We start from the raw sequence: 27,632 nt of genomic DNA on the forward strand, positions 1-27,632 counted from the left end.
ACCTCCTGTAAATATAGTCCTTTTCTGTGGTGGCAAAACAACCCCCAAATCATTGTCCCTCCTCTGCTTGGTGGTTGGTATGAGGCTCTTATGGTGATGCGGTTTGGTTTACCCCAGACTTTAGGAGTCATGCCTTAAGATCTTATCTGTCCAGAGGACATTGTACCAGAGGCATATAGATACCTTTCTCGGTCTCATTTATATAGCTCCACCAATTCTGCAGCACTGTACAGACAGTGTGTGTCATTTACATCAGTCCCTGACCCATTGGAGCTTACAGTCAGTTTCCTAACACACACAGGCGTACACAGATTTGGGTTAATTTTGTCAGCAGCTAATTAACCTGCTAATATGTTTTTGGAGTGTGTGAGGAAACTAGATGACAGAGAGGAAACAAAAGTAAACGCAGGAAGAACATACAAACGCCACAGAGATAAGGTCCTGGTTGGGAATCTAACTCATGGCCCAGTAACGTACGTACACATGTTGGGATGGGTGAGGTCCATTAGCATCAGTGAAACCAAGGTGTGCTCCTTTAAATTGATGAAATGTGTACAAGTAAATAAAATCACTTGAGCGCAACCAGGACAGTTATGACCACGGTATATGTGCAAACAAAAGCAAATTATAGTCCGCTGAACAATATAGCTATATTGGGATAATCTCGTCTGCTAATGTCAAGGCATCTCCTGTAGATGAGTCTCTAGCCGGTGTAGCAACATGTGTACTCGGTGCCACATTTAAAACCTTCCTACATTTTCAAAGTATGCATCAACTTGTGAGGGGAGGGATCTGACTCCCAAAACAACAAATCAGAATCTGTGAAACCAAGGTACGTTCCTTAAATTAATGTAGGGACTCTCCTACAGGAGATGCATGGAAGATGGCAGGTGAACTTATCTCAATGTAGCTTTATTGTGCGCAAAATTCTCCTTATTTATATGCTGACACGTAGTGAATTATTTATTGCTTCAGAGCACAGGACTATATTTTCTTTTGTTCGCAAATACACTGTGGTCTTAATTGCCCTGACTGCGCTTTCTCAAATTATTTTACTCGTACACAGGTCCATTAGCAGCCTGACTAGGCTCATATCATTGCTTTTCTGGTGGCTTGGACACTGGCTTTAGCATAAATCAATACATTGGTTCTCTATATGTGTGTGTTTTTGTTTACAAAAAAAAAAAAGTGGACTCTTCACAGCTGCCTAAGTGTTCACATCTATAATAACACAGAGATTGTGGTTTAGAGGAATATGCTTTACTACTGACATAATGTTTTTTGGTTTTTTTTCCTTTGTATTAACCACAAACTGCATTATTGGAGCGATTTTTAAATTCTCATCAGTCATGAAAAATGGTTTTGACCTCAAGACACTTTAGAGGTTTATTAATAATTGTTAGCCCTTCAGGCTCTACATTATTTATGTGGCGAAATTTGCAGCTAATTCTGTCTGTCCATGCAGGCTGGAAAAGTGCGGAAGCATGTGTCCGAGCAAGAGAAGACAGAGGAAGGCCTTGGGCCCAACATAAAGAGTATAGTCACTATGTTGATGCTAATGCTGTTGATGATGTTTGCTGTACACTGCACGTGGGTAACTAGCAATGCCTACTCCAGTCCTAGTGTGGTGCTAGCTTCATACAATCATGACGGGTAAGAACTGTAGGCCAATTGTGTAATGTGATCACAGATTTTTCAGAATGGTTTTCCTTATTTGTCGCCCCACCCCCAATGCGTTTTAAATTTAATTTTACACCAGATGAGTATTAATTGGTGTATGTGTGATGATTTTATTTAAAAGAACTTATTTGAAATCCATTCAAATGCTTTGTTTGACATCATCGGTCTTATTTCAGAACAAGAAACATCTTGGATGACTTCAGAGAAGCATACTACTGGCTAAGACAAAATACTGATGAACATGCCCGTGTGATGTCCTGGTGGGATTATGGCTACCAAATAGCAGGAATGGCTAATCGAACTACATTGGTAGACAACAATACGTGGAATAATAGTCATATTGCATTGGTAAGACAGAAAGTGTCTATAACGTTAGCTATAGCAAAACAAGTTTATTAAAACTGATGTGAAGCAGTACCTCCGAAATTTGCCTGCAGGCAATATACCATTGTGCAATTCACAAATATTTCCGAATGCATAAGAATGTGAGTAATGTTGATATAAGCTAGTTCCCTATAGCTAAGGGGGTACATATCATTTGGGCACCAGTAACGGCTCTTGCAGCATCTAACTCTAAATCCATGTTACAGATTTGGCCAGGGATGGATTATTTGTAAACGTTCAGCTAGATGGTTGTGCTTGGCATAACATTTGGCTTCACTTCTGATGTCTGTACAATTTGCATGATGTTTAAATGTTAAATTCACTCTTGTAATGTTTGTGTTCCTGATGAGTATAGTTCCAAGTGTAGGCTTTAAACAGAAGGCCACATCCCATTTCCAAAGACTCTTATAAGCTCGCTTGTTGTATTGCATGAGTGAATACATTTAAAATGTATGCACAAAAATGTCCATATATGTTTAGATCGTATTTACCCACTTTCCTGGAATTTCCGGGAGACTCCTGAATTCCGGGTAGATATCCCAGACTCCCGGAGAGCAGACCATTCTCCCGCATCCTTGTAAAGTGGGCAGGATGGGAGCCTCCATGGTGAGAATTGCAGTGACTCTTCCTCATCTTGGCTTCGCTCCCCACTGCAGAATGACACCCGCATCATTGCGGGGCAAAAATAACAATTTGCGCTGCTCCCTCCATCCGCACACCCCACCTCCCCTTAGAGAGATTATATTGAAAAGTCAGTAAGTATGGTTTATGTAGATATCTTTATTGAAATAGAGGCTAGAGCTTGAAATCATGCCATACAAAATCTTTACATCTTTGTGATTCACTCATTGAAAAGTACAAACATCTACATATACGTTGCATGTCCCTATTATTGACTTAACCAGCACAGAATTAAGAGAATTCAGTAGGCTTTTATCTGCTCATGTTCTCATCTTAAGAACATGATATTCACTTCGTTTTTATACAACTTTTGTTTTATATTTGTGGGCAAGCAGGTCCTCCTCCTTCGCTGCTTCTGTACTCTGCTTCTTCTGTTGGCAGCTCAGAGAGTAAGTTTCTCCTATCTGAGCAGCTGAACTCTTTGATGCTCCGGAATTCTTATAGCTCTCTTCTGCCAATCCCTGACACAGGATCATTGCCTCTGCAGAGTGCTAACACATCACTCTGAGAAGGCAGTTTTCTGCACACCGATTAGCCTCCTGCATTGAGGCCACCAAAGGGTGCAGTTTTCTCACTGCTGATTTTTAAGTAATCTATATACTTTTTAACAACTAGATATAACACTGATTTATAAACTAGCTACTTCTGAGCCATTTTGCATATTTGATCAAAAAGAATACAAATGCTCTTTTAGGATTGATGATAATCAGGCTAGTATAGTGCCATAAAATCTGCAATACTGATCAACTGTTTAACACTGGTAATAACATTTACTGACAAATTGCAGATACATTAATTGAAAACACAAATTGTACTGAGATGAGGGAGGTTCAGATATAGGAGAGGATGATGGTTATTGATTACGTACCTGGGAATGAAAGATGGTTAGGCCCATGTAAAGGGAAGCAGGTATGCCGTTTATATGGTATAACTGCTTTTCCTACACTGTGAGTAAATAACTTGCTGAGGAAACCTCAAGCAAGCACATCTGCCCCCAGGAGTTGGCTTGGCGTCTGACGAAAGCATTTATAGTGGAGGAAGTCTGCTTTGGAGTGAGATTTCCTCCAGGAGCACTTTTGCAGGTTGCAGGTATGTTTGTAACCCTGTAGCTAAGCCAAGTTGCTCGTCGCTGGATTAGACAGTGTGTATTTTTTATGTAGTGTTCTACACTTATATTAAATCGGTAGGTTCAGTGGGAGTATTAATCAGATTACTGCTCTCCTGTAAATCCTTAAAAGCAGACTTGAGGATGGTGATAATAAACCTTCATCTAGATAGGCTTATAAAGCATAGCGTTACTAACTAGATATATATAATGAAAGCTAGATGTTTCCAGGCTGTCTTCTTACCACGATAGAAACTGGAATGAGTCATGTTCACATAAATAGCTTAATTGCTTTTTTTCTTTATCTTTTTTTCTTCTAACGATCTGCTGGCTTTTTTTTCTTCCCTGTTCTTTTTTGTTACAAATATTGACGTGTGTGTTTGTATACTACAAATATTCCTTATTTTCCTTTATTAAACCCTGTAAAGACTTGCACATATTGCCTTAACTATCTGCTTAATAATTGCGTTTTCATATATATATCTGTATATAGATATAGCTGATGTGTTTAGAATGCTGTATATTAATACTAAAAGGTAATAAAACAAGACTGGATATTAACAAAGGTAGGAGGAAGGAATTATAGGAAAATAGGATTTTGATTCATGGAGTTATTGCCACAGGTTGCATATTTATCAAGCTAGATTGCAATGGGGAGAACAAAGTGTTAAGTGGTGAGATTATTAATGTTAGGTTAGTTTGAGGATCAATGTCCTGTTGGGATATAGAAAGAGAATATCTGAGTCCGCATCTGTAGAGGATGGTAATTGGAAAGTTAGGAGGGTGGTTTGGGAATTTGAGAAGTTTGTCCAGAGAGATGGGTTTTCAGGGAGTACTTAAAGGTTAAGAGGTTAATGGAAATTATTGTACAATGGAATGCATGCAGCCCCCGAAAAAAAAAGTCCTGTTCTTTGCAATAGGAGCAAGTAATGAAAGGCGTAGTTTGGAGATGGACAAGTGAAGAGATTTTGATTTTCTTAAAGGCTTTGTATGTTAGAAGTATATTACACTTGATGTTCTAAAGCACAGTCCTCTAATGTGGGGACTGGTAGAGCTGTCAACAGTAGAATAAGGTTTGGCAAGGAAAGTCTGTTGCATTCAAAATAGGTTGTAGGGAAAGTAATCTTGTTAGGGGAAGATCAGTATGAAGGGTGTTTGTAATAGTCAGTGTGGAATTGAGTGCCTGAATGTTTAGGTTTTTGCAGTATCTTGTGTGAAATACATGCATCTAAGAAACCTCCAAAATATGAATGTTACAAGATTTAGATAAATCAGATATGGGGAAGAAAGTACAGTTTGGAACACAGGATGAAACCAAGGCAGCGCACTTTGTGGGGGGCAGTGTAAGGTTCATTGTCATGTTGAGTAGTGATTGGTATGTAGCATCTGTTAATTGATGGAAAGATTATTAGCTTTGTATGTGAAAGATTGATGTCTGCTTGCCATCTGAAACTCAAAGATGAAATGCCAGCTATACATTCATTGATTTGGGCTAACGCCAAGATGGTGAAACACCAGTGGAGGATAGATTAATTTTGCCGTCATCCACATAGGTGTGTGGGGGATGGGGGTATTGAAACAATTGAGCTTATTAGTTTTCCAAAATAATTTGTATAGATAGTAAAGAGTACTAGTATCCAAGTCTTATGGTATGCCAACTGATACCCCATTCATACTGTGAAAAACCCGGGTTTAGGAGCAGTATGAATGGTGTTGGTGAAAAATCTTTTGATGGGGTAATTCCCATGTCGGCCCTGGTTGGCCTGCAGTGTGAATGGTGAGACCCGGGGTTTTGAACCCGGGTCTCGCATAAAGCAGCTGATTGGGTGTCTGGGATGCTTGTGCAAGGTAGCACAGTGTTAGCAGCTGCAAATAAAACATGAACTTCTGGCTACACAAAAGTGACTCGTCTGCTATAATTAAAGCAATACTGTGAACAGTCACCACCAACTTTGACCTCTTTGTGTGCAAAAAAATAGTCCCCTTTAAATGACCTCAGTATTTTTCAGCCAATGAGAGCTCCTCTTGTAATGACTCACACTTATTGCCAGGGCAGATCCGTGTTCAGTATGAATGGGGTCGACCCGAGAAATTGAGAGATGGAATGGTAATCAGAAATAAGTTTGGTCTGCATAATTTTTTTTTTTTTTTTTTTTTTAAACCAAATAGGATTAATAACCACATGCTTGAATAATGTTGGAAAGATACCAACAGAGAGGGAGAGATTAGATATCAAGTCTGTAATTGGCACAGGATACAGTGAATTGTTTTTTTGATGTGATAAATTCAAGTGGACAGCTAGTTGAATGGGCGGCTAAGAAGGAGGTAGAGACTTAGGGCTAGATTAACTAAGCTGCGGGTTTGAAAAAGTGGGGATGTTGCCTATAGCAACCAATCAGATTCTAGCTGTCATTTTTTAGAAGGTACTAAATAAATGAAAGCTAGAATCTGATTGGGTGCTATAGGCAACATCCCCACTTTTTCAAACCCGCAGCTTAGTAAATCTAGCCCTTAATCTTTTTATTTTTGGGATCAAATAAAGAGATGTCTCCAGTGTGCAATAACTGAATTGAGCATGTTGTTAATGGGAATAAGTTACCATTTTATATCGGTTCCTGCGAAGTTTGTCCTTGGAAGTAGGAAACAAGATCTTGGATATTAATGGTGGTTGGAGGTGTTGGTGTGGGAAGGTTGAGAAAATGTTTAAATCAATAAAAGGTGTTTTGGATTAGAAACCAGAGCAGAGATGAGAGATTAGATGCATATTCCTTCCTCTTTTTTTCCCCCAACTTAACACTGTGGTGACATAAGTACTTTTTAAATGCTGCATTTTCTTGCCAGGATAACATGGAATTGAGAAGTTTGTCACTGAATGATGTGTGTCACTATCTGTGAAAATTGTTTGCTTCTTGCCCACTAGCATTATATATGTGAAAACATTGCATGCAGCATTTTCACAGATAAAGCCCAGGAAGCACTGCTTCCCAACAAAACCTTGTTCTTGAGCAAGCTTCTAAACTACATTGTGCTGTCAAATTTGTCATTGATATCTTTCAGTTTACCTGCTTCTTGCATATTTAAATGTAATGCTAGGAGATATGTTCCTCCCCTGTGTCTGTCACCAGGTATTGCATAAAGTGTACAGTCCCAACTTTTCTCTTTTTCTGGCTGTTTTTCTTCTCGTAGCAAAGGTCAATGAAGCATGTTTAATAGACAAATGACACATAATTAGGTTTTGTTTTTTGCTCTGTTCATTTTTCTTACAAATTTTGACTTGAGTGCATCCATTTTCTTCCAGGTGGGGAAAGCAATGTCTTCAAATGAATCGGCTGCTTATGAAATCATGCGGAGCTTGGATGTAGATTATGTATTGATTATCTTTGGAGGTGTAATTGGTTACTCGGGTGATGACATCAATAAATTTCTCTGGATGGTTAGGATAGCAGAAGGAGAACATCCTAAAGATATCAGGGTAAGGAAGTATACAGTGTAAATAAAGACTTGTTCAGATTTTAGAGGCCTGGCTGTGATAGAGTGGAATCCCTCTCTATTTATCTCAAAACTGCTGGGAGAAGTCAAATCTGCATGAAGCTCCATAGGAGCCTCATGGGGTTTAGCGATCTGCTCATTTTCAGGTACTACGGTACCCGGAACATCGCTGACTTTCCTTTAAGAGTCCGAACTCTCCTTGTATCGTATATGGCAGAGATGGGCAAACTTGTTCAGGAGTGTGCCAAATGAAAAAGAAAAACTTTAGGCGGGCCAATATAATTTATTAAAAAAAACTAAAATATCGAAATATATCTTTTTTTTTTTTGAATGGGACTGCAGGGTGTTGTATAGCAGTGTTGCCGAAATCCGCCTTAGTATATGGCCCATCCCATCTCTTCTCACATGACTTTCAGCCATTAGGGGGGGGGGGGGGGGCGGGCAGGTGTTTGAGTGATTGACATACGAAGTGTCCTTTTAGGAAGGAGGATGAAGTGTAATGGGAAGGTATAAAAATGAAGGTTCTGACACACAGGGTCGGCCCTAATAATTTTCTGCATGTTTTAATTAAATTTTTTAAAATATTGGCGGACCGGATATAACCTTTAAGTGGGCCAGACCTGGCCCGCAGGCTGTGGTTTGCCCATCACTGGTATATAGTATGTTGAGCTCATATATTGCAGTGATCCACAATCTTTTTGATTTTGTGACACACCTGTTGACCTAGAAAATATGATTCATATTTATGATACACCAATGATAAGATACGGTAGCCTATAGCACCCATATAACTTTTTCTAGTGTAGTTTTAAAAGCAAACAACTGATTGCTGTGTGTTCCAACAGTCACATATTTAATTTTCTTAAATTCCTTTTTTATTTTTTCTTGAGACCATGGTTTGCATTTTTTTATTTCCCCAATGGAGGTGTAAATTAGTTATTTGTAACCTGTTTTGTCTGTGTTTGTTCCATCGATATTACACCTAAACTTTTTTTTTTCCTTTATAGGAAAGTGATTATTTCACACCACAAGGCGAATTTCGAGTGGACAAGGCTGGCTCTCCAACTTTGCTCAACTGCCTCATGTATAAAATGTCATATTATCGATTTGGTGAAATGCAGGTAAATATGCACTTTTTTATTTTGTTGCACAGTATGCCCCTCTGAAGCAGTGATGATATTGGAGGAGTGGTGTGTTAATAACTAAAAAAGAAAAAGTTAGCTTATATAAATGCAGTTATCTAATCGGTAAATCATGTGCCAGCAACACAGTGCATGTAGACATAGTCCAGCAATTCAGTTGTTCGGAATAAATACGAGAATGGTGAGGAAATGTAATCCAAGTTATTTGAACATGTAAAGATTATTGGTGCCAGACAGGGTGGTTTAAGTGTCTAAAACTTCCTATAACCTGTGATTTTTACAATTTATTTTAATACCACCAATTGCTGATTTGTGTAACTAAAATTTGTACTCTACTCCTATTGCTAACCATATGACCACGTGTATGTCAAGTTTAGTTGATGTGGTTCTGACAATGTCCATAATACTTGCTTTGTACCTATAGATCGTTATTGGCAACTATAGACCTCTTTATGCTGAAGCTGCAAGTACCCATTAGCAGTCACAGTATTTTGAACCCACATAATAGGGTTACGTGTATGTGTAAGGCAGGCAAAGATTAAGCGGTGTTTCTATATGAGCATGATCAGATATGTCTCAAATAAAGAGTCTGCTGAATTTTGTTTAAAAACCTGTGTTGTAATTGTGTGTTACCCTGCACAAGAATATGCAAACCTTTAAGGGCAGGCAATGGACAGCTTGACAGTTATACAGCTGTGTCACATGTCTTATAAGCTAGAATGTTAATAACATTATTATAATAAATGTCATTCTACAGTGCTAATCTTTATAGTCCAGCCCAATAGTGGATGACAATAACTGTTATTTTAAATTTTACAAAGTTGTTAAGACTGACTTGGCTTGTAAACTTGAAGTATATGAATCTTGCATTGAGAATTAATTATTTGTGGTCAACACATAGAATATGGTAACTACTTTTATGATTGAATTTACAATGAGCAGGGAAAAAAAACAGTTCAGCCTTGCAATGTGCAAAGCTACCCATTGTTTTAGTTGTGGTTCCTGACCAGATGTACCGATTTTTGATTTTTACATGCGAATGTGAAGTGACCGAATCTGCCAGACTAGAGTTCAGCTGGCATGTATGGGCGGTTTAATCTAGGTATTTCTAAAATGGACAGACTGTTTGGGTTAGGCAAAATCTCTGTTTGGTTCGGCCAATGACCGCATTCTCACACACACCAATTGCATTCGTCAGCCAACTATATTTTTTTCACATTACCAATTAAAATTTGATCAATCCATTTTAGGTTTTGATCGGGCTTGATGCTTGTGTTTTGGGCCCACACACTGAGTTATGCATTAGCATACTGGGGAAATTACCAGATTGCATTGCAAAATCTTGTCATGTAAGCATCTTTAGAGGTGAAATATATTTGGTTTGTAGAAGGCATACATACTATTTGCTTTAATCCAGGATGATGTCTGTTTAATAGATCTGACAAAGAACTGTATATGGTGTGTAAGAAATCATTGTGCACGTTGACTGACTTTCTCTTGTTTTGCAGCTAGATTTTAGAACCCCACCAGGCTTTGATCGTACACGTAATGCAGAGATTGGGAATAAAGATATTAAATTCAAACACCTGGAAGAGGCTTTTACATCGGAACATTGGCTTGTTAGAATATACAAAGTGAAACAGCTTGAAAACATAGAGCCACTTGGCCACAAGCCAAGAGTGACCAACATTGTACCTAAACAGAAGTATTTATCGAAGAAGGTAAGCAGAATTTTGCAAACTTATTTGATGCAGTTTCATCTGCAAAATGAAACGATGTATGTACACACCAGTGCCTTTTGTCATAAGGAAAAACCATGTGAACGATTATCTTGTTGACAATGTTTTAAGTAGTTTTTCAAAAATTCTATATTCCGTGGTTTTTGAGGCAAGATATTAAAGAACATACTGACAGTTCAGCCTGATTACAGAATATCTGCTTTTTAATACTAAAACTAGTCATTGCATCATTCATTAAAAATATTGCCTTAACTACATTATAGCTCTTTCTAGAATTTCTTATAAAAGCTACACAAGTCTATCATTAGCCAGGAAACCATGAAGTCGAAAAATGTGAACAGTAGCAAAAATGTATGAAAATGGTTTACTTTACACATGAGAGCGCTACAGCTGCAGTGTTTTCATAGATAAAGCCAGTGTTGGACTGGGGCATGAAGGGCACATCGGGGACTGCAACGCTAGGGGCCCACCAAAGGGGGTATGGCCAGCCATGATAGAAGCGAAACCAGACACTAGAGGGGGAGGGGTCAGCCCACGAAGGACAGCTAGCACCATAGTGTAGTATATAAAGAATGCAGTGTGTATATAAAGAGTACAGTCTTCACCTGCCCATTAGATTGGACAGAACAGTTACCAAAAAAAGGGGATTGTCCCACTAAACGCAGAACATTTGACAGGCTGTCCTACCTGTTCTTGTCACTTTCACCACCTGTGGCCGCTGGTTTGTTTAGTTGCGGCTTGTCTGGATCCTGGAATTTTGGGGGGGAAAAAATGGGTACATTTAGAAAATTCCAACCAGCCCCAATGTTAAATCAATAGGACCCACAATTAATACTTAGGCCTTACTCGAGCTCCAACATTAAAGTAATAGTATTCCCATTTCAGAAATAAACCCTCCCTCCAGAGAGCCCTAGCAATAAATTTAATAGCATTTACATATAATAAATATACCTATTTCCTGCAACCATCACTGCCATTAAATAATTCATATTCACATTTAATAAATAGACTTCATGCTCCTCAAACTCAGCCCCACATTCAATTAATAGCCCCCCAAACCACCCCTCTTAAATTCATAGTCCCCACTATAAAATTAAATTGCCCCACCATCACCACACGAACAAATTAGCACCCATTAGTTAGCCACCATCTAGCACACACACATACATTACCACAAGCCCGCTGTGCTATCACACACACATAACTGTGCCCCTTCATCATCATGCTGTGCCTTTTTATGATCACACTGCGCTCTCCATGCTGCGTTGGCCCCCCTTCACACTCTGCCATGCTGTTTGTGCTCCCCCTTGCTTCCGTCCCTTCACCTACCTTTTTTGTTGGCTTCTTTCTTTTCCTCTTCTCTTGCCGACCCCTCTCTGTGCCGCTCCTCACTGAACGTCGGGCATGACGACGTCATGCCCGACATTCAGTGCAAACAGAGCAGAGAGGGGCGTCGCGTTCACATGAGTATTTTTATTTATTTATTTTACTTTGTTTTTCATTGAAGAGGGGAGCGATCAGGGTCGGGGATACACCGACCCCTTGGTGGCCCAAGCCGACCCTGGATGAGGCCCCCATTTCTGACTATTAAACACTGCTTCCCACCAAACTGTGCTTATAAACTGCTTTGTTACAGTTACTGCTTTTGGTGCTCGGATTCCCATCCTCATCACCAGTCGTTGTAGTCGGAACACTATCAAACAGACTACTAGTTCTATTATCACCTTTTATATCTAATTTTTTTTTAACACATTCACAATTTTACACTTTGCCTTCTAATTACCTTTCAAATGGAATGCACTGCCGTGATATTTTAGTAAGGTAAAACCAAAAGTGCACACTTTGCTGATAACCATTCTATAGACTTGGTTTCAGCCATTCTACAGCAGTGTTAGTTACCAATTGACATCGGAATCTGACTAGAATCACTTCCCTACATCATCTTGCTCCAATAGCGTATGCACAGACTACTATAATAAGACTTCACACACTAAGGAAAACATTGGTGATTCTGGTCAGACACCATCAGGCAGGGTTCAGGAACAGGAACCTGATGGTTGTCCTAATCGGGGTCTATTAGGCTATATTGTTTGTTTCTAGTATTTTGCAAGGTCCTGCATACAAAACACTCTTAATACCTCTACAGCTTACAAGCCTCTCTAAATAAATAATATATATTGTGAATTAGGTGCTGCTTAGTTCAGAGTGACCTAAGATTGCAAAAATGGGGCTGTTCCCGGACACGTGTGTTGGTGTCAACGCTTTAAACGTGCAACAGATCTTTTGGATTGCTTGAAGAGCTTGCATTGAACCTTGGTCCATCAATACATATTTTTCTATAAAGGTTGTGTTTTACATTTCCAGGAAATGCTCCACCAATGAGGAAAGTTTGGCAATGCTGGCTTTACAGAAAATGGGAGCCTTGTGCAGATATTGCAGACCCTCCCCCCTATCTGGTAGACTAGCTGCTATGGTAGACTTTCACATGTTTTTGTATATGCAGATCCCATTGCACAAATACCCATTTATAAATATGTATATAAAATATCATATTTCTTTGTTTTAAATCTATACAAAGTGAAAACCATATGCACTACTCTGTGTAATGTGCTGAGCCATTTGCAGTGTCACCCACAAAGTTTGCTGCACAGTATATTAAATTAAGTCATGGCTTGTGCCAAGGCCAACATGTAAAGCCATTCCTTGTGCCCAAATTATAGCCAAGAATGATATTTCTGTTGTGACTTAGCTCAAAAACAGTGCATCTGTATTGTATTTTCTATCTTTATTTTTCATTAGCATTTCATACTTTGATTTATCTTACTAAAATGTTTTGTACAGCTGCCAGGTGTCTGTGCACATAAGCGTCAATTGTGTGACCATTTAAAAGAGGATGGGCATTGACAATTGCTTTTGCGATCAAGCATTCACTTGTAAAACATTTCTGCTGATGGACCCAATAAGATAATAGTTGTCAAGGGGAAAAAAAGACTGCAAATAAGTGTGCTGTAATATGTCATATTTTTTAAGACAAGTTATTTTTTGATGGACTTTAAATTAAACAAATAGTGATGTTTAATGTGTACCGCTTGTCAAAAATGTCAGTTGTTTGCCTTTCTCTTCATTTTTATTTAAATAAACCTTTTAACCTGATTTTCAGACATCTAAAAGGAAGCGTGGCTACATAAAAAACAAACTGGCTCTGAAGAAAGGCAAGAAACCCACCAAGAAGACTGTTTAAACCAACTCCTGTCACAGAACGAAGTTGTCCTAGAGATAACCAGTCTTTGCCTTTAAAATGAGCTCATGTTTCTCTGTGACATGAGAGTACAGAACCATCTTTGGTCCAGGATATTGTACAAAATTTTCAGGCAATGTCTGATTACAAAATATATATTTATTGGCTTATTAAGAACAGCTGTTTTAGATTTGTAATGTGAAGCCAGACAGAGCTGCTGTGGAAGAGCAACAGCAGAAAATTTCTTTCTTTTTCGTTTTTTTGTGTAAATATAATTTTGAAATCCTCTTGACAATTTGGACTGATTGCACCAAAGAGTCCTCTAATTTGGTTGACACATGCATACTTGTCAATTATTATTATTTTTTTCTTTTTTTTTTTTTACTCAGAATAATAAAATAAATTATGTAACTCCTGAGCTGTTTTTTTTCTGTTGTTTTTACAACTTTCAGTGAGGAATTTGCATACAATAGGTGTTCTTTGTGGCATCTCTATGGCCCATTTTTAAAGTGGCAACTAACAGGTTTGCCATTTCATTTGGCCACATACAGCTCCATTGCACCCTTTTAGTGCAGATTTGTGCAGTAATGACCATATTAGTGCAGACTACAACTTCTGCCATGTCCACTAATGATCCTTCCAACTTAAAAAAAAAAAAAAAAAGTCATTATTGGGGTTCACAGTTGTTTTCAACATATACCTGCTGCATTATCAGGCTTTTTGCCTGACATTGCAGTGTGTATGGGCATTCTTTTGCCTGTGAATTGTATAATAAAGTAGGATAAAAAGCATGAGTTCTTGAATGAAGCAACATTTTGTTCCCATACGCTGGCTATTTTTTTTTTTTTGGGGGGGGGGGGGGGGGGGGCAGGGTTTTGGGTTTTTTTTGTCATCTTCCAAATGATGCACAAATAATGTCTATCATGGAAGTGGGTATTTTGGTATTGCTGCTGTGGTTTTTTTTCTATAGGTACAAGTAAGAGTACATTGCAAACAATCAGAATTGTGTCTAGGACAATGTGCAGCTGTGGTAGTTTAAGCTGTTCTCAACAATATAGTTGCTGAAAGGAGCCTGATCTATTAAAATGTACCTTTCTCCTAAACACTGCGGGGAGCCATGTTGTTCGCTGAACCAATATTCAGTCAAGTAATTAATTAGGTACCAGTGACACAAGATGAATATTGGTTCAGCCCAAAAGTTAGCTGCTTCCAATGTGTGGATGAATGGTCCACTTTAATACCATAAAGCCTTAACAGCATAGCATACTTTCGTCATTGCTATGATACTATTGATTATTTACAATGATAAAACTTTTAGGCCTTGTTCATAGGCTAAAACTGAACAGTTTAGTGTGGGTAGGGGAAACCCACAAATGTAGAATGTTTTGTTATGCGCAATCCTACAGAAATGTAAACAGCTAGAATGTTTGTTTAAATCTGAACAAATTTAAAATCTCAAAAAAGTTGACAAATACACAGAAATCCACTTTTTCTGGTTGTCTGATATTACACAGAGATCTGAGCTAGCCCGGAATTTTGAACTTTGTAAATTTTTTTTATTTTATTTTTTCTCTCCTTCAAAATTTTCTAGTGCAGTTTGCATAAATAGGGTGTTTTGGTTTTTATGTTTTGTTTTTTTTAAATTTAAGATAACAATTCTGTCAATGTGATGCACTAAAATGTAAATTGGGTTGAGCATTTGGGTGGATTTTTTTTTTCTAATTTTTTACTTTAGGCATTCTACAGACTTGAACTTTTTGTTAGCTTGACAGTTTATTTTCTCTGGGCTTATGTTGTGTTTTCTGTGTTTGAGGGTTGTTTTTGTTTATATTTTTTGTTTTGTTATTTGAAATATAGTTTGAGCAGACATTTACCACCGTAAATACTGTATTACCCAATCTTTTAGGATGTATCATTTTTATAATAAGTCAGAAGTGGTGGCATCTTGCAAACAGAATATAAACTTTTTTTTTTTTTCTTTTTTGTTTGTTCATTTTTTTCCCATTATTTGTTTTTCAAGCTTGTGATATTTTTACATACCATGATGCTGCATCACTGTTAAGCATTTGTATGCGGCTCTAATGCCATTAAAACATGCTGGCAATCTGTATATTGGATTAAAAACTTTGGAAATCGACGATAGAAGAAATAAAGATTTAATTAAGGTTTTATGTCAAGTGTCATGTTGTGTTTTTTTGTTATCAAATTTTTCAAATAGCCATTTTTTAAATGTATGTCTGTCTTTCATATGTATAGCAGCCAATGTTGGATAGGAATAGACTAGTTAGCTCTTTGGGATGGCCTTTTTGGTATATCCTAAATAAACACTTAAATTCAATGTTTATTAAAGAATTAATCTGTAAACAGAAATGCCGTTAAAACTGGAATCCTTTATTTTCAAATAAAAAGGGAAAAAGGATTTGTTTGGGGTTTTTCTTAATTGAAATTGTGTCTTTTGTATGAGAAAAAAAATCCTATAATAGATTCTATAATTTAGCCTTCTGTTGCATTCTAGTAAAATATAACCTGTTATATTGCAGGGGTTAAATGAATGTTGGTTAAATTAGTTGGTGGTTGCATCAATCAACAAAGCAGAATTTAAAGGGATGGTCAAGTTCTCTTTTACACGTCAATAGCTGAAAAATATATCCATAGGTCTAGTTTATTTCATTAATAATTTTGCAATTACAGTTTGAAACAACATACATTATTCAGTAAATCATGTTCAGAGAAATTAAGGGTAAAAAGATGCAAAACTGATTCTTAAATAATTCAAATTTAGCAATGAACAAATTGTTTTATTAAATCTTGGGGTAAAGTTGAACAAACACCATAAGTTTTCAGCATGGCCAATACAAAAGTCATTTTTTGTGTTACACAATTTTTTGGGGTTTTTTTCTGCATTGTGGAAACGTCATTGGCAAGCAAAAAATAGGCTTTTCTGTCTGCATATTAAAATGTTCCTTTCATCAGTCTGTTTCTATAAACAGAGTGGCTATAAAAAGTATACGCTCCCTTTTGTCATTTCACATTTTCTTAAATCATTGAATCAAATTTGTGAATTCTTACCACTGATAACACAACACTCTAATTTTAAAATATTTTTTTTTTCACAAATAAAACAAGAGGAGAATATTTATAGATGTAAACTCTGATGTCTTCATTGGTCACATAATTGTCATGCACCTGTATTAAATTAATTGAAAATCGTAAATACATGTTAGAGGTCTCACAGTTGGTTATTGTATAGAACCTCATTATGAATTTTGAAGAATGTTGAAAGCAAATCAGAAAGTTTTGTGGTTTGTTTTGGTGTTTTGTAAAATATTCCAAGACTGCAGCTTATTTAAAAAGGAACAAACAATCACGGATAATTCCTTTTCTTCAAGATATTCCATGGCAGTCATAAAGATGACGGCTTCCCTTTTCTGGATACATAGACACGGGAAGAGGAAGGGACACCTTACATACATACAATCAGGTTGTGTTTTATAACATATTTGAGTGACATTCCAAGCTTCTTTCTGAAAAGTATGAACACATTACAAGAATTTAATAACTTCTCTGGTCCAATTGTAGATGTTTCCTTTATTGACAAAAGGCTCCTTGCACCATAGGACTTGCAACTCACCAACTCTGCAGACAGATGTAATTGCTATCCGGAAAATTACTTGCAGGGTCATCCATTTCAAGGAGATGTGATTTTGGGTTTTTTGCTGTTTTTTTGCTGTTTTTTTGCAGAGGCTCAAAGGGGTCAAACATCGTTGCATTAAACAAAATTTAGGTCCCATGTGACAATGAAAGACCTGGTGGATAAATCATCTTCACTGTCTGCAATATAATGACAATCTTGTGAGACTAGCTTGGTATCTAAAAATATGCGCAATGTAGACTCTTATACCATAAGAGTAGTTGTTGCAAGACCCTGTGCTGAAACCATCCTGGAGAAAGTCAAGGATCTGTTAAATAGTAACTGCTACTGGATTACATCACGAGCCATGGCAAGCTATAAACTTCAGATACCTACTAAAGTATTAGCTATCTATTCTAATGCTCCCTTTATTCTGAGAAAATTCCACTCCTACTGAAACTGAATCCCTGATTTGGATGCAGAATTGGACATTGGAATATTATATCTAACAGAAGAGGCAGAGACCATGTCTGTTCCCTGAGTATTTCCGGGGCTACTGGAAACCACGGATGGCAAAGCCAGAATGGAAGAATTCATGTAATTTCTGCCTTTTGCTTAATGATCTTAGCATGTGGGTGATTAACGGAATTGGAGTGAAGAAATACTCCAGCTGGAATGTTCATGGCACACTCGGAGCACCTGTTCCTTCTGAGATCTGATCCCTGTTTTCAGTGAGGGAAAAAAAAAAAAACTGGGAACTTTAACATTTCTTTATTCCACCATGAAGTGAAGGCCATACCTTCCTATAAGTAGCTGGGATACTTCTTGATGAAGTGCTCACTCCCCTGGGTGAATCTACTTTCGGCTGAGTTAATATACCATATTTTCTCCTGCAATATGTGACATTGAAAGCGCCATCAGATTTTTCTCTGCCCATGAAATGATCTATGCTAACGTCATCATCAAGGTTTGACTGCTGATGTTCCCTTGCTGATTTATGAAGGCTGTCACTGTCCTGTTGTCTAAGAAAATTATGTAATATTTCTCTCGAATGAGAATGAAATTGTTGACACACTTTCCTTATGGCTCTCATTTCCAAGATGTTTACATGAATACTTCTCATTTTGTGACTAATTGCAAACAAAGGCCACAATATACAGCATCTAAGCAATTTAAATTATTGAATTGGCAGCCTCCAACACAAACTTTGCACATTTAATATACTGTATAATGTAACATTCATCTGTTAACAAGTGCATGTGGAAAGAGGAAAATTAATTGCCAAACACCAGGTGCTCCATTTACAGCAAGTGGTTTGAAAGTCATTCAGAAGTTGCTAGCGGCATGTCACTATGTAGGTCTCTCACATCCCATGTCTGCTATGCAGGTAAACAAACGCGCTCAAAAGGAGCAATTTTCTGGACACAATTTTATTGCTGGATGGGTAGTAGCAACAATTATTTGCAATTTACATTTTGGTTATGAAGAGAATCTTGGGCCTTATCTAACTCAAAAATGGAGAGCTTGGGGCGGTGCCACTAAATGTGGGTAAATTAGGGCTTTGCGATTATTCCTTCAAATGGAAATGCCAGAGGGAAAAGCATGGATCCTGAAGGGGACCATATGCAACCCAAATACAGTTTATATGTATTCTCTTTAGTCCTAACACATACAGAGACCTTTGTTAGGTTCTGCCTAACAAAGAGTTCAAATCGAGAGTCTCCTGTGTGGGTTTATTGGAAATGGATATTTTGGTGGTTGTAGAGTGGACACCACCCACTTAGAGGAAACTCCCAGACTCATCATTTTGCCTGCATACCCCAAGAGCTGAAAAACTGGTATATGCAAATAAATTTCTAAAAAGGCTTGTGTAGCTGATGTGTAGATTGCAGGTGTGAAAATCATGCCTGCCCACCAGGAATGTGAAATGACAACATCCCATACATAGCAAGATAATGTGGTAGCTGGATGTAGTTTAAGAGAGGGAAGCTGTAAGTGTTTATATTCATGGAAGAAGATTCAATTTCCAAGTCTTGATTCCAGCGCATTCGTGCACACTGAGCAAGGTAAGAGAAAAAAAAAAAGTGTTTTACGATCAGGGACACAAATATCTATTCTTGGTATGGCAGTATAGGATATTCATCTTTTCAAGCAAGTTTCCTGTACCATAACTTCAAGCAAGAGACTGGAGGTTATAGAAGTAGCCATCAAGAACTTTAAATGATAAGGTTTGGAACTGGTCTAGTAAATAAGGAAGTAGTCTAATTTTAATAACTGAGATTTCAGCCTATACAAGAAATGAATATTTTGTTCCATATATTGAATTGTTTGTGGTTTTCTAATAGAGGTGGGCAGTTTGTCAAGTAAAGCTAATCATAATCCTTGATGTAGAAACCTAAATACTTAAGTTTGAAATTGCTACTTGAGATTATCGTAGATTTGTAAGGCGCCACAGTGCTCCGCAGCGCTGTACAGTAGGGAAAACTACATGCATAAAACAGGGACATACAAGGTAGACAAAATAAATGCAGACATGAAGATAAAGGGTATTGAGGATCCTGCTCATTAGAGAGCTTATCTTCTAAATGGGAGAGGACACAGCTGAAACAAGATTAGCTAGTGTGGCTTAGAGTGGATATTGGGATAGTTGTGAGGGTGCTTTAGTGTGAATAGTGTTTTTGAGGATAAGGTCACCTCTTAAAAAAAAAAAAAAAAAAGCTTTAAAGAGCTTCTAAAGATTTGAAGGCTGTGGAAAAGTCTGTTCGAGCGTGGTAGGGAATTCCATAAGTGGGGAGCAGCACGGGAGAAATCTTGTAGGCGGGAGTGAGAGATGGTTGCCAGAGACAAGACAAGGCGAAGATCTAGGTGGGAGGGAGAGTATTTTGATATGAGATTTGAGATGTATGCATGGGTAGTGATATTGAGAGCTTTGTAGGTAAGGGTGAGTAATTTGAATTTATTTGCCTCTGGAGGACACAGGGAGCTAGTGTAGGGATTTGCAAAGTTGTGGAGCAGTGAGAGGAAAATCAGTCTTGCATCAGCATTTAGGATGGATTGAAGTGTGGATATATGGCTGTCAGGAATGCCAGATAGCAGGAGGTTGCAATCGTCAAGATGGGAGATGAAGGAATGGATAAGAGTTTTGGTAGCATGTTGAGTAAGAAAAGAGCGTATATTGGCAGTGGTTTTAAGGTGGAATCAACAAGACTGGCAGAGAGTCTGGATGTGAGGAATAAAGCAGAGGGCAGAGTCAAGTGTGACACCAAGGCAGCGGGCTTGGGAGACAGAGGAAATTGTGGTGTTATCGACAGTAAGGGAGATCTGAGGGCAGGTGGTGACTCTGGCAGGGGGGGGGGAGATAATAAGCTCAGTTTTGGACATGTTGAGCTTTAGGTAACGTTGGGACATCCATGTGAAGATAGCAGAAAGACAGTTGGTTACACGAGAGTACAGAAGGAGAACGGTCAGGGGAAGAGCTATAGATTTGGGTGTTATCAATGTAGAGGTGGTATTGGAGGCTGAATGAGCGAATTAGTGCCCCAAGAGAAGAGGTGTGCAATGAAAAAATTAAAGGGCCAAGAACAGAGCCTTGTGGGACCTCAACAGATAGAGGGAGTAGAGGGGAGGATGTGTCAGAGGTAGCAACACTAAAGGAGCGGTTCGATAGGTATGAAGTGAACCAGCAAAGAACTGTGTCACAAAGGCCAATGGAGTGAAAGGTGAGTAGAAGAGGGTGATCAACAGTATCAAAAGCAGCAGAGAGGTCCAGGAGAATGAGTATGGAGAAATTATGCTTATATTTTGCAGTAAGTAAATCATTTGTCACTTTTTTTTAGAGCAAATTCAGTAGAATGTTGGGGGCGGTAACCTGATTGCAGAGTTGAGAATGGAATGAGAGGAGAGAAAGTAAGAAAGGCATCTGTACACGAAAAGCTCAAGTAGTTTGGAGACAAAGGAGAGGAGAGAAATAGAGCAGTAGTTGGAGAGAGGCTGCGAGAGATGGTTTATTTAGAATAGGTGAGATGAGTGCATGTTTAAAGATGTGGAAATGGGTCAATGGAGAGAGACAGGTTGAACAGGTGAGTTAGAGGTGGGCATGCAGTGGAGGAGAGGGTGCGGAGAAGTTGGAAGGGAATAGGGTTGAGTGGACAGGTTGTAGTGTGAGATGATAAAATGAGTGCAGAGACTTTGTCTTCAGTTACTGGAGAGAATGAATTTAGGGTGAATTGATTAGAGTAGGTAAAGGTGGGTAGAGTAAATGGACTGAGTGGCATTTGGCAAGAGGAAATATCTTGTAGAATGGTGTCAATTTTGACTTTGAAATAGCTGGCAAAATCATGGACAGTAAGGGAGGAAGGAGGAGGAGGTGCAAGTGGGCAGAGAAGTGAGTTGAGGTTTGCAAAGAGTGTAGAAGACTGAGTGGATATTAGAGATTTGAAGAATGTTTGATTGGCAATTGAAAGGGCAGTTCTGTAAAATGAAAGGATAAATTTATTGTGGACGAAATCGCGATAGGAGCGAGATTTCCTTCAATGGCACTCTGCAGTGCGTGAGCACTTTTGCAGGTAGTGGGTCTGTTTGTTGTGCAATGCCTGGGGTTTGGATCGTCGGAGACTATATGTAGTAGCTGGAGCTGCATTGTCTAGTGATGAAGTAAGTGTTTTATTATAGAAAGAGGCAGCCTGATTAGGGCAGGACAATGCAGTCATTGGAGAAAATAGTTGTTTTAGTGAAAATGAGAAGTGGATTAGGTTAAGAGTACTTAGGTTTCATTGTGTACATGTGCATTTGGGTGCAGGAGGAAGGGCATGAGGTAAGGTGAGGCTGAAAGAAAGGAGGTTGTGGTGCGAGAGAGATGGAGAAGTAGTGGGAGAAGACAAGGTCAAGGGAGTGCCAATCACAGTGGGTGGGAGATAAGGTCCACTGGGAGAGACAGCAACATGAAGTTGGACATTATAAAAATAGACGGATAGTGTTGACTTCAAAGGAAGAGACTGAGAGGGAGGGTTCGGACGGTATAACTTGGAAGGTGCAACTTAGAGAGTAGAATGCCTACTCCACTGCCTTGTCTGTTTCCAAGTCTGGGAGTGTGGCTGAGGGAGAGAACTGCAGGAGATGTAGTGTCAGAAAGGAGGTGAGCCAAGTTTCTGTAATGGCAAGAAGGTTGAGGAATTTTGAAATGAATAGATCATGGATGGATGTAAGTTTGTTACAAACAGATCTAGCGTTCCATAGTGCACGGGAGAACGGAAGGGAGGGGAGTGGAGATATGTGAATAAGGTTGATGGGATTGGAAGTACAGGATGGATGGAAAGGTTTGGGGTGAGCGTGAGCAGATAATGGGGATTGTACGGGGCCCAAGGATAGGCGAGATATCACCAGCAGCCATGAGAAGGAGCAGGGTGAGAAATAGGACTTACATGGAGGATTTCTGGATGTGAGGTTTATTTCTGTTTATGTAGGCTGGTGAGTGTAGGTGCAGGAGACAAAACACTTCATGTGTACAGACTAGCGGGGAGGGAAGTAGTATAGTGAAAATTATAATCTGGGAGGGTGGAATAGGATGATGGAGAAAAAAAGAGTTTGGAGAGAAATATGGTGACCGTAAATAGGAGAGACTGTAAATTGAGCATGTGCATGATATGAATGAATGTGTAGGGAGTGAAAAAGGAAAAATTGACCCACATTGTCTGGGGCAATGGAAGAGGTGAAGGATACTTTACCGCCCCCTGGCTGTGGTTATGGAGTAGACAGTTTCTGCCGCTCTGACACGACAATGTCCTGGAGGTTGCAGTTGTATGCAGAGGGTCCAGCAGCCAAATGGAAATGGTAACAGCAATCACAACTGAACTCGGTGAGTAGCTGAAAAGATGTTGAAACAGCAATGATAGTTGAGCTCTGTGGGTCCCACAGCTGGACAGAGATGGTAGTTCTGTAGATCCTAAAACAGCCTTGTTTTTCAGTAAGAAGTTGATCCTCAGCGCTGTTGTGACGTTTGCCAACAGTATTTAGAAATATCCAAAGCATTATATTTGTGAGAATAAGGAAAAGTGGGAGATTGTACAGCTTACTCCAACTGCTGTCTGCATACCACTCAATTGGAGTGGTTAGACTAATACATTCTTAATTTGGGAGTGGGGGGAGTGTTTAAGTCTAAGATTTCAGTGTTGTCTGTTTATTTTCTAACCCCAATAATGCACAGAAGCTCTGGATCACCTTGAGAGGTTTATGAAGAGATGTCATAGAGCGTGTGAGTATCAGGATGATTTAATCTATGTACAGTGCTACTTTGTTCTTGGTGGGATCCAATCAGAGACCAGATATTTTTTGATTAGACCCAAATCTCATTGCCAAAGGTTCCACAACAAAAGTGAAAATGAGTGGCAAAGCGAACAGCTTTGCCTTTTCCTATTGGACATTGGAGTGCTGAGCAGCCATTGACATATAATGTTAGGACACTTTAGAAAGATGCCTTCCAAAGCCATGCAAGTCAGGGTTCAAAACATAAAGGTCAGTCAAATGCCTTTTCTGCATCAAGAGCCATGATCAGAGACAGGGTTTTGAATTTCTTGGTGAGATTAATAAAATTTACTGTCCAGCTCGTATTGTATGCAGCTTGGTGCCTGGTTTTAAAACCTACAGGATCCTGATGCATCCGCAAAAGTATTATGGAACTCAACCCTAGTCAAAATATTTGTGAAAAGGTTTATATTAAGGATAGAAATGGGCTGGCAAATATTACAGAGGATTGGAGTCTTTATCGGATTGTTATACAGTATTGCCAAGTTTTGTAGGATCATATTTACATCCTCGAAGAAGATAATTAAATTGGGAAATACAGGGGCCAACTTTAAGGATTTTATAGCCTAGGAGGTCTCTGCAGTAGTGATATCTGAGTAGACGAGCATTAGCTGGTGCCGGGATGTATGTATGTATATATACATGTGTATAAATACATGTGTATATATACATGTGTGTGTGTGTGTGTGTGTGTGTATGTATGTATATATAATATATACATACATACATACATACATACATACATACATACATACATACATATATATATATATATATATATATATATATATATATATATATATATATATATTTTATTTATTTTTTATTACACTGACAATTCTGGTTGATTCACCGTTTCATGTGATCCTTTTATGTACATATTGCAAAACATCCTTCTTATAGAAGAATATATTGGTTTATATAGAGGTCAAAACATTTAGTGGTCCACACGCTTTAGATATAAATGTCCCGGTGTAGGTTTTAAAGATCAGTCTGAAGAGCCCCACTATTTGATTTGTGTGTTTGAGGTCATAGAAAAGAGGTGGGCAGAGGATTCCCTTAGACTCTCTCTGGTGTTGCACATTTCCTGGCTGGACATTAGCCGATGAAGACACTATGTGATACTAGGGCGTAGACACTATTTAGGAGATATAATGATGAGAGCTGCTTTTCTACTACCTTTCCCATAAGCACTCAACACAAGGACAATAACTTCTTAGATTTAAAGGTATATTTTTATGCTGTTTTAAGTAAGATAATGTTCAAAACCCATTTTAAGTCCGTGAATGGCAAAACATATTTTAATGCAAATAACGGATAGAAAGAGTTAGATCCGAGGTATTCCTAAAAGTCAGTTTATCCACCTATAAAAAAATTGTACTAAACAAGATGGTTTTGAGTGTCGGTCACTATTTTTTCAGAACAATTACAAAAGAATAGTTATGAGGAGGTCCTTAGGAGAGGTACAAGCATTTGACACAGGAGTAATACATTGGATGGCAACATCAAGCTAGGATGCTTAGATCATTTTTAATTGTGTTTTGTACAGAGTATAACATTTATGCAGATACATATTCAATCAGGCATATTCTTGAAAAAGATCATTGTTAAAGGGTATTGTTCCTATAAAAATATTGATTAAAAGTTTTATTGTCAACCAAGAAAAATGCACAATGAGAGTGGATTGGAGGTTAGTAATAATTGTAGTCTATCTACAAGAAAAGAGGTTTTTTTTATGGGATTAAATCACTACATCAGAAATTGATTGTCAATCCACACATGTAATATGTTTTATTTTGCCTGTTTAGCCTTCTGCATGTGGATGGGACGGATATGAGTACAAGTGGTACATTACACATAAATCTGTGACACTTGTAGAAATACTTTCATGGATACATTTGATAAAACCTTGTTAAAATTTGTAGGAATAAAAAGAATTTTGACAGATGCTAGAGGTGAGGATTTAATGAGATGTTTAAGATGTTGTGCAACATAGTGAATCTATGACCTAAATACTCTCATTGTTACAGGTTTCAATGATTTTATTGATTTGAATGTACATATAGAATAATACTCTGTTTGGATGGGGGGTTTTTTTATATGCCTTTTTTGCAGGTTCGGTATAACAAATGTATTGTGTTTTATTTTCCAATATAAAACAAATGTATTATATGTGAACAGGTAAATGAGGATGAAAAATTCTGTTGCATAGACACATACATTGCTGCTTACAAGTTTGTCAATTTGTTTAAATGAATCATAAAGATGTGGGTCGGGCTTTCACAGAGATATCAAAACTTCCTAATGATTTTATTAAAAAAAAAATTGGCTGTAAATGGGCAGTATCCTGTAGCATCAACTGTTGTTTAGTTAATATGTTGCATTATATGTTTAATAAATGCTTTTTTTGTTGTACATTGTATATTCTAGATAGGTTATGTTTCTTCTTTATTTTTAATAGAGATGGGTGCTGACCCCCGTGTTTTGGTTTTGGATGTGGTTTTGATTCTAAAATGTCTGTGTTTTGTTTTTTTTACAGGTTTTGTCCCAAAATCATAAAAGGTTTTGTATCTGAATGTAATTAAAAAATGTGAAAAATAGGTAAAAATATGTGATTTTGAAACTGTTTTTGTGCCACAATTACTATTTATAGCATTAACACTCATTTTCAGTCATATCCAGTTTATTTTCTAATGATCCGTTCACAACTATCCAGATTTTCACCAATTTTGGCCAAAGCCTGCAGCGATCTGGCTGGCTAAAATTAGTGACAGAGTAGTGGCAGAAATACATGTTACAGACATGACTTTACACCAAATATCTCTGCTGAAGTGCAGTTGGAGGGTGCAAAATGAGTCCTATAAATATATGAAATAAGACTCAATCTCTGACAAGTCTCTGCTGGTGCAAAAAAACATTTGTCTCATTTCAATAATCTTGCTATGGAAATTGAAATCTCATTTTGCACTGGTTCACAAACCTAGACACAACTTTGGATAACAGTGGTCATCTTCCTCAATGGTGTCAAATGACAATGTCATCATCACCCTCATCGTCATCCTCATCAAAGATGTCTACATCAACAACCTTTTCATTTGAAAAAAAGAAGATACACCAAGTAGGTAACTATTAGGCAGTGTCTGTGACACATTGGAGAGGGTCAGCAGCAAATACATTGGAGAGGGACAGCAGCGGCATTATCAGAGCTCATTAGACAGATAGCGTTGGTATCAGTAGACATTATTAAAGAGATGATGGGAGAATAAAGGCACATATGTTAAATACCGTATTTCCCCACGTATAAGACGCACCTTAATTTTGGGGCCCAAAATGAAAAAAAAGATGTAGTACATAAAGTACACTGGAGGAGCCTGCAATTTGTCACAGAGCACACTGGAGGAGCCTACAATTTGTCACAGAGCACACTGGAGGAGCCTACAATTTGTCACAGAGCACACTGGAGGAGCCTGCAATTTGTCACAGAGCACACTGGAGGAGCCTACAATTTGTCACAGAGCACACTGGAGGAGCCTACAATTGTCACAGAGCACACTGGAGCTTGTAATTTGTTGAGATTCACTAGAGCAGCTTACACATTCAGACCAAAATGAGGCAATTAGGCAATGAGTGCTACTGCACAGTCTTGCTGACAAGAGACAAGTCACGTAGACACGCCCCAAGCCTAATGTCAACAAGACTGTGCAGCTTTTGTCAGGGAAACACGGAGGAATCTGCAGCGGCGATCATCGGAACTGTCAGTCACGTGACTGACAGCGCCGAGACTGTGGGAGGCGCCTGCAGGACCTGAAGGTCCTTTTACAAAGTAACGGTGGACACGCTGGAGCTGCTGGAGCTGATTAGCGGGGACTCATCACACCAGATGCCGACTTCTTCAATCAGGTAAGTAGTGCTTGCAGTGTATAAGACGCACCTTTTTTTTAGACCCAAAATTTGGGGTAAAAAGGTGCGTCTTATACATGGGGAAATACGGTAGTTGCAAAATAGCATTGTCTTTGGGGCCACCCACCCAGATGTAATACATACATGTATTTGACAGTTCCAGGATTGACATAATATGACTGGTGGGTACCCTAATAGACATGGTTGTAAAGTCAACAATATAATGACATTGGCAGTATTATTAGGTTGACAATTCAAATTTAGACAGTATTGTCCCTGTCCCTAACCCTGTCCCTATAATGCTGTCAACATTTGAATTGTCCACCATGTGAATTGGCGACAC

General features: G+C 38.4%; 1 protein-coding gene across 1 annotated transcript in view; it reads left to right on the plus strand.

Annotated features, from left to right (window-relative positions):
* STT3B (STT3 oligosaccharyltransferase complex catalytic subunit B) overlaps window positions 1-15,629 on the plus strand; it is a 71,829-nt gene extending 56,200 nt beyond the window's left edge. Inside the window, exons 11-16 of the mRNA XM_075212381.1 lie at window positions 1,466-1,653; window positions 1,857-2,028; window positions 7,149-7,322; window positions 8,347-8,460; window positions 9,990-10,202; window positions 13,381-15,629. Of these exons, the coding sequence (XP_075068482.1) occupies window positions 1,466-1,653; window positions 1,857-2,028; window positions 7,149-7,322; window positions 8,347-8,460; window positions 9,990-10,202; window positions 13,381-13,461 (942 nt within the window). The 3' untranslated portion in view covers window positions 13,462-15,629. The remainder of the gene's footprint in view (window positions 1-1,465; window positions 1,654-1,856; window positions 2,029-7,148; window positions 7,323-8,346; window positions 8,461-9,989; window positions 10,203-13,380) is intronic.
* Window positions 15,630-27,632: the final 12,003 nt, after the last annotated feature.

This window comes from Mixophyes fleayi, chromosome 5, assembly GCF_038048845.1.
Source record: "Mixophyes fleayi isolate aMixFle1 chromosome 5, aMixFle1.hap1, whole genome shotgun sequence".
NCBI classification, from domain to species: domain Eukaryota; kingdom Metazoa; phylum Chordata; class Amphibia; order Anura; family Limnodynastidae; genus Mixophyes; species Mixophyes fleayi.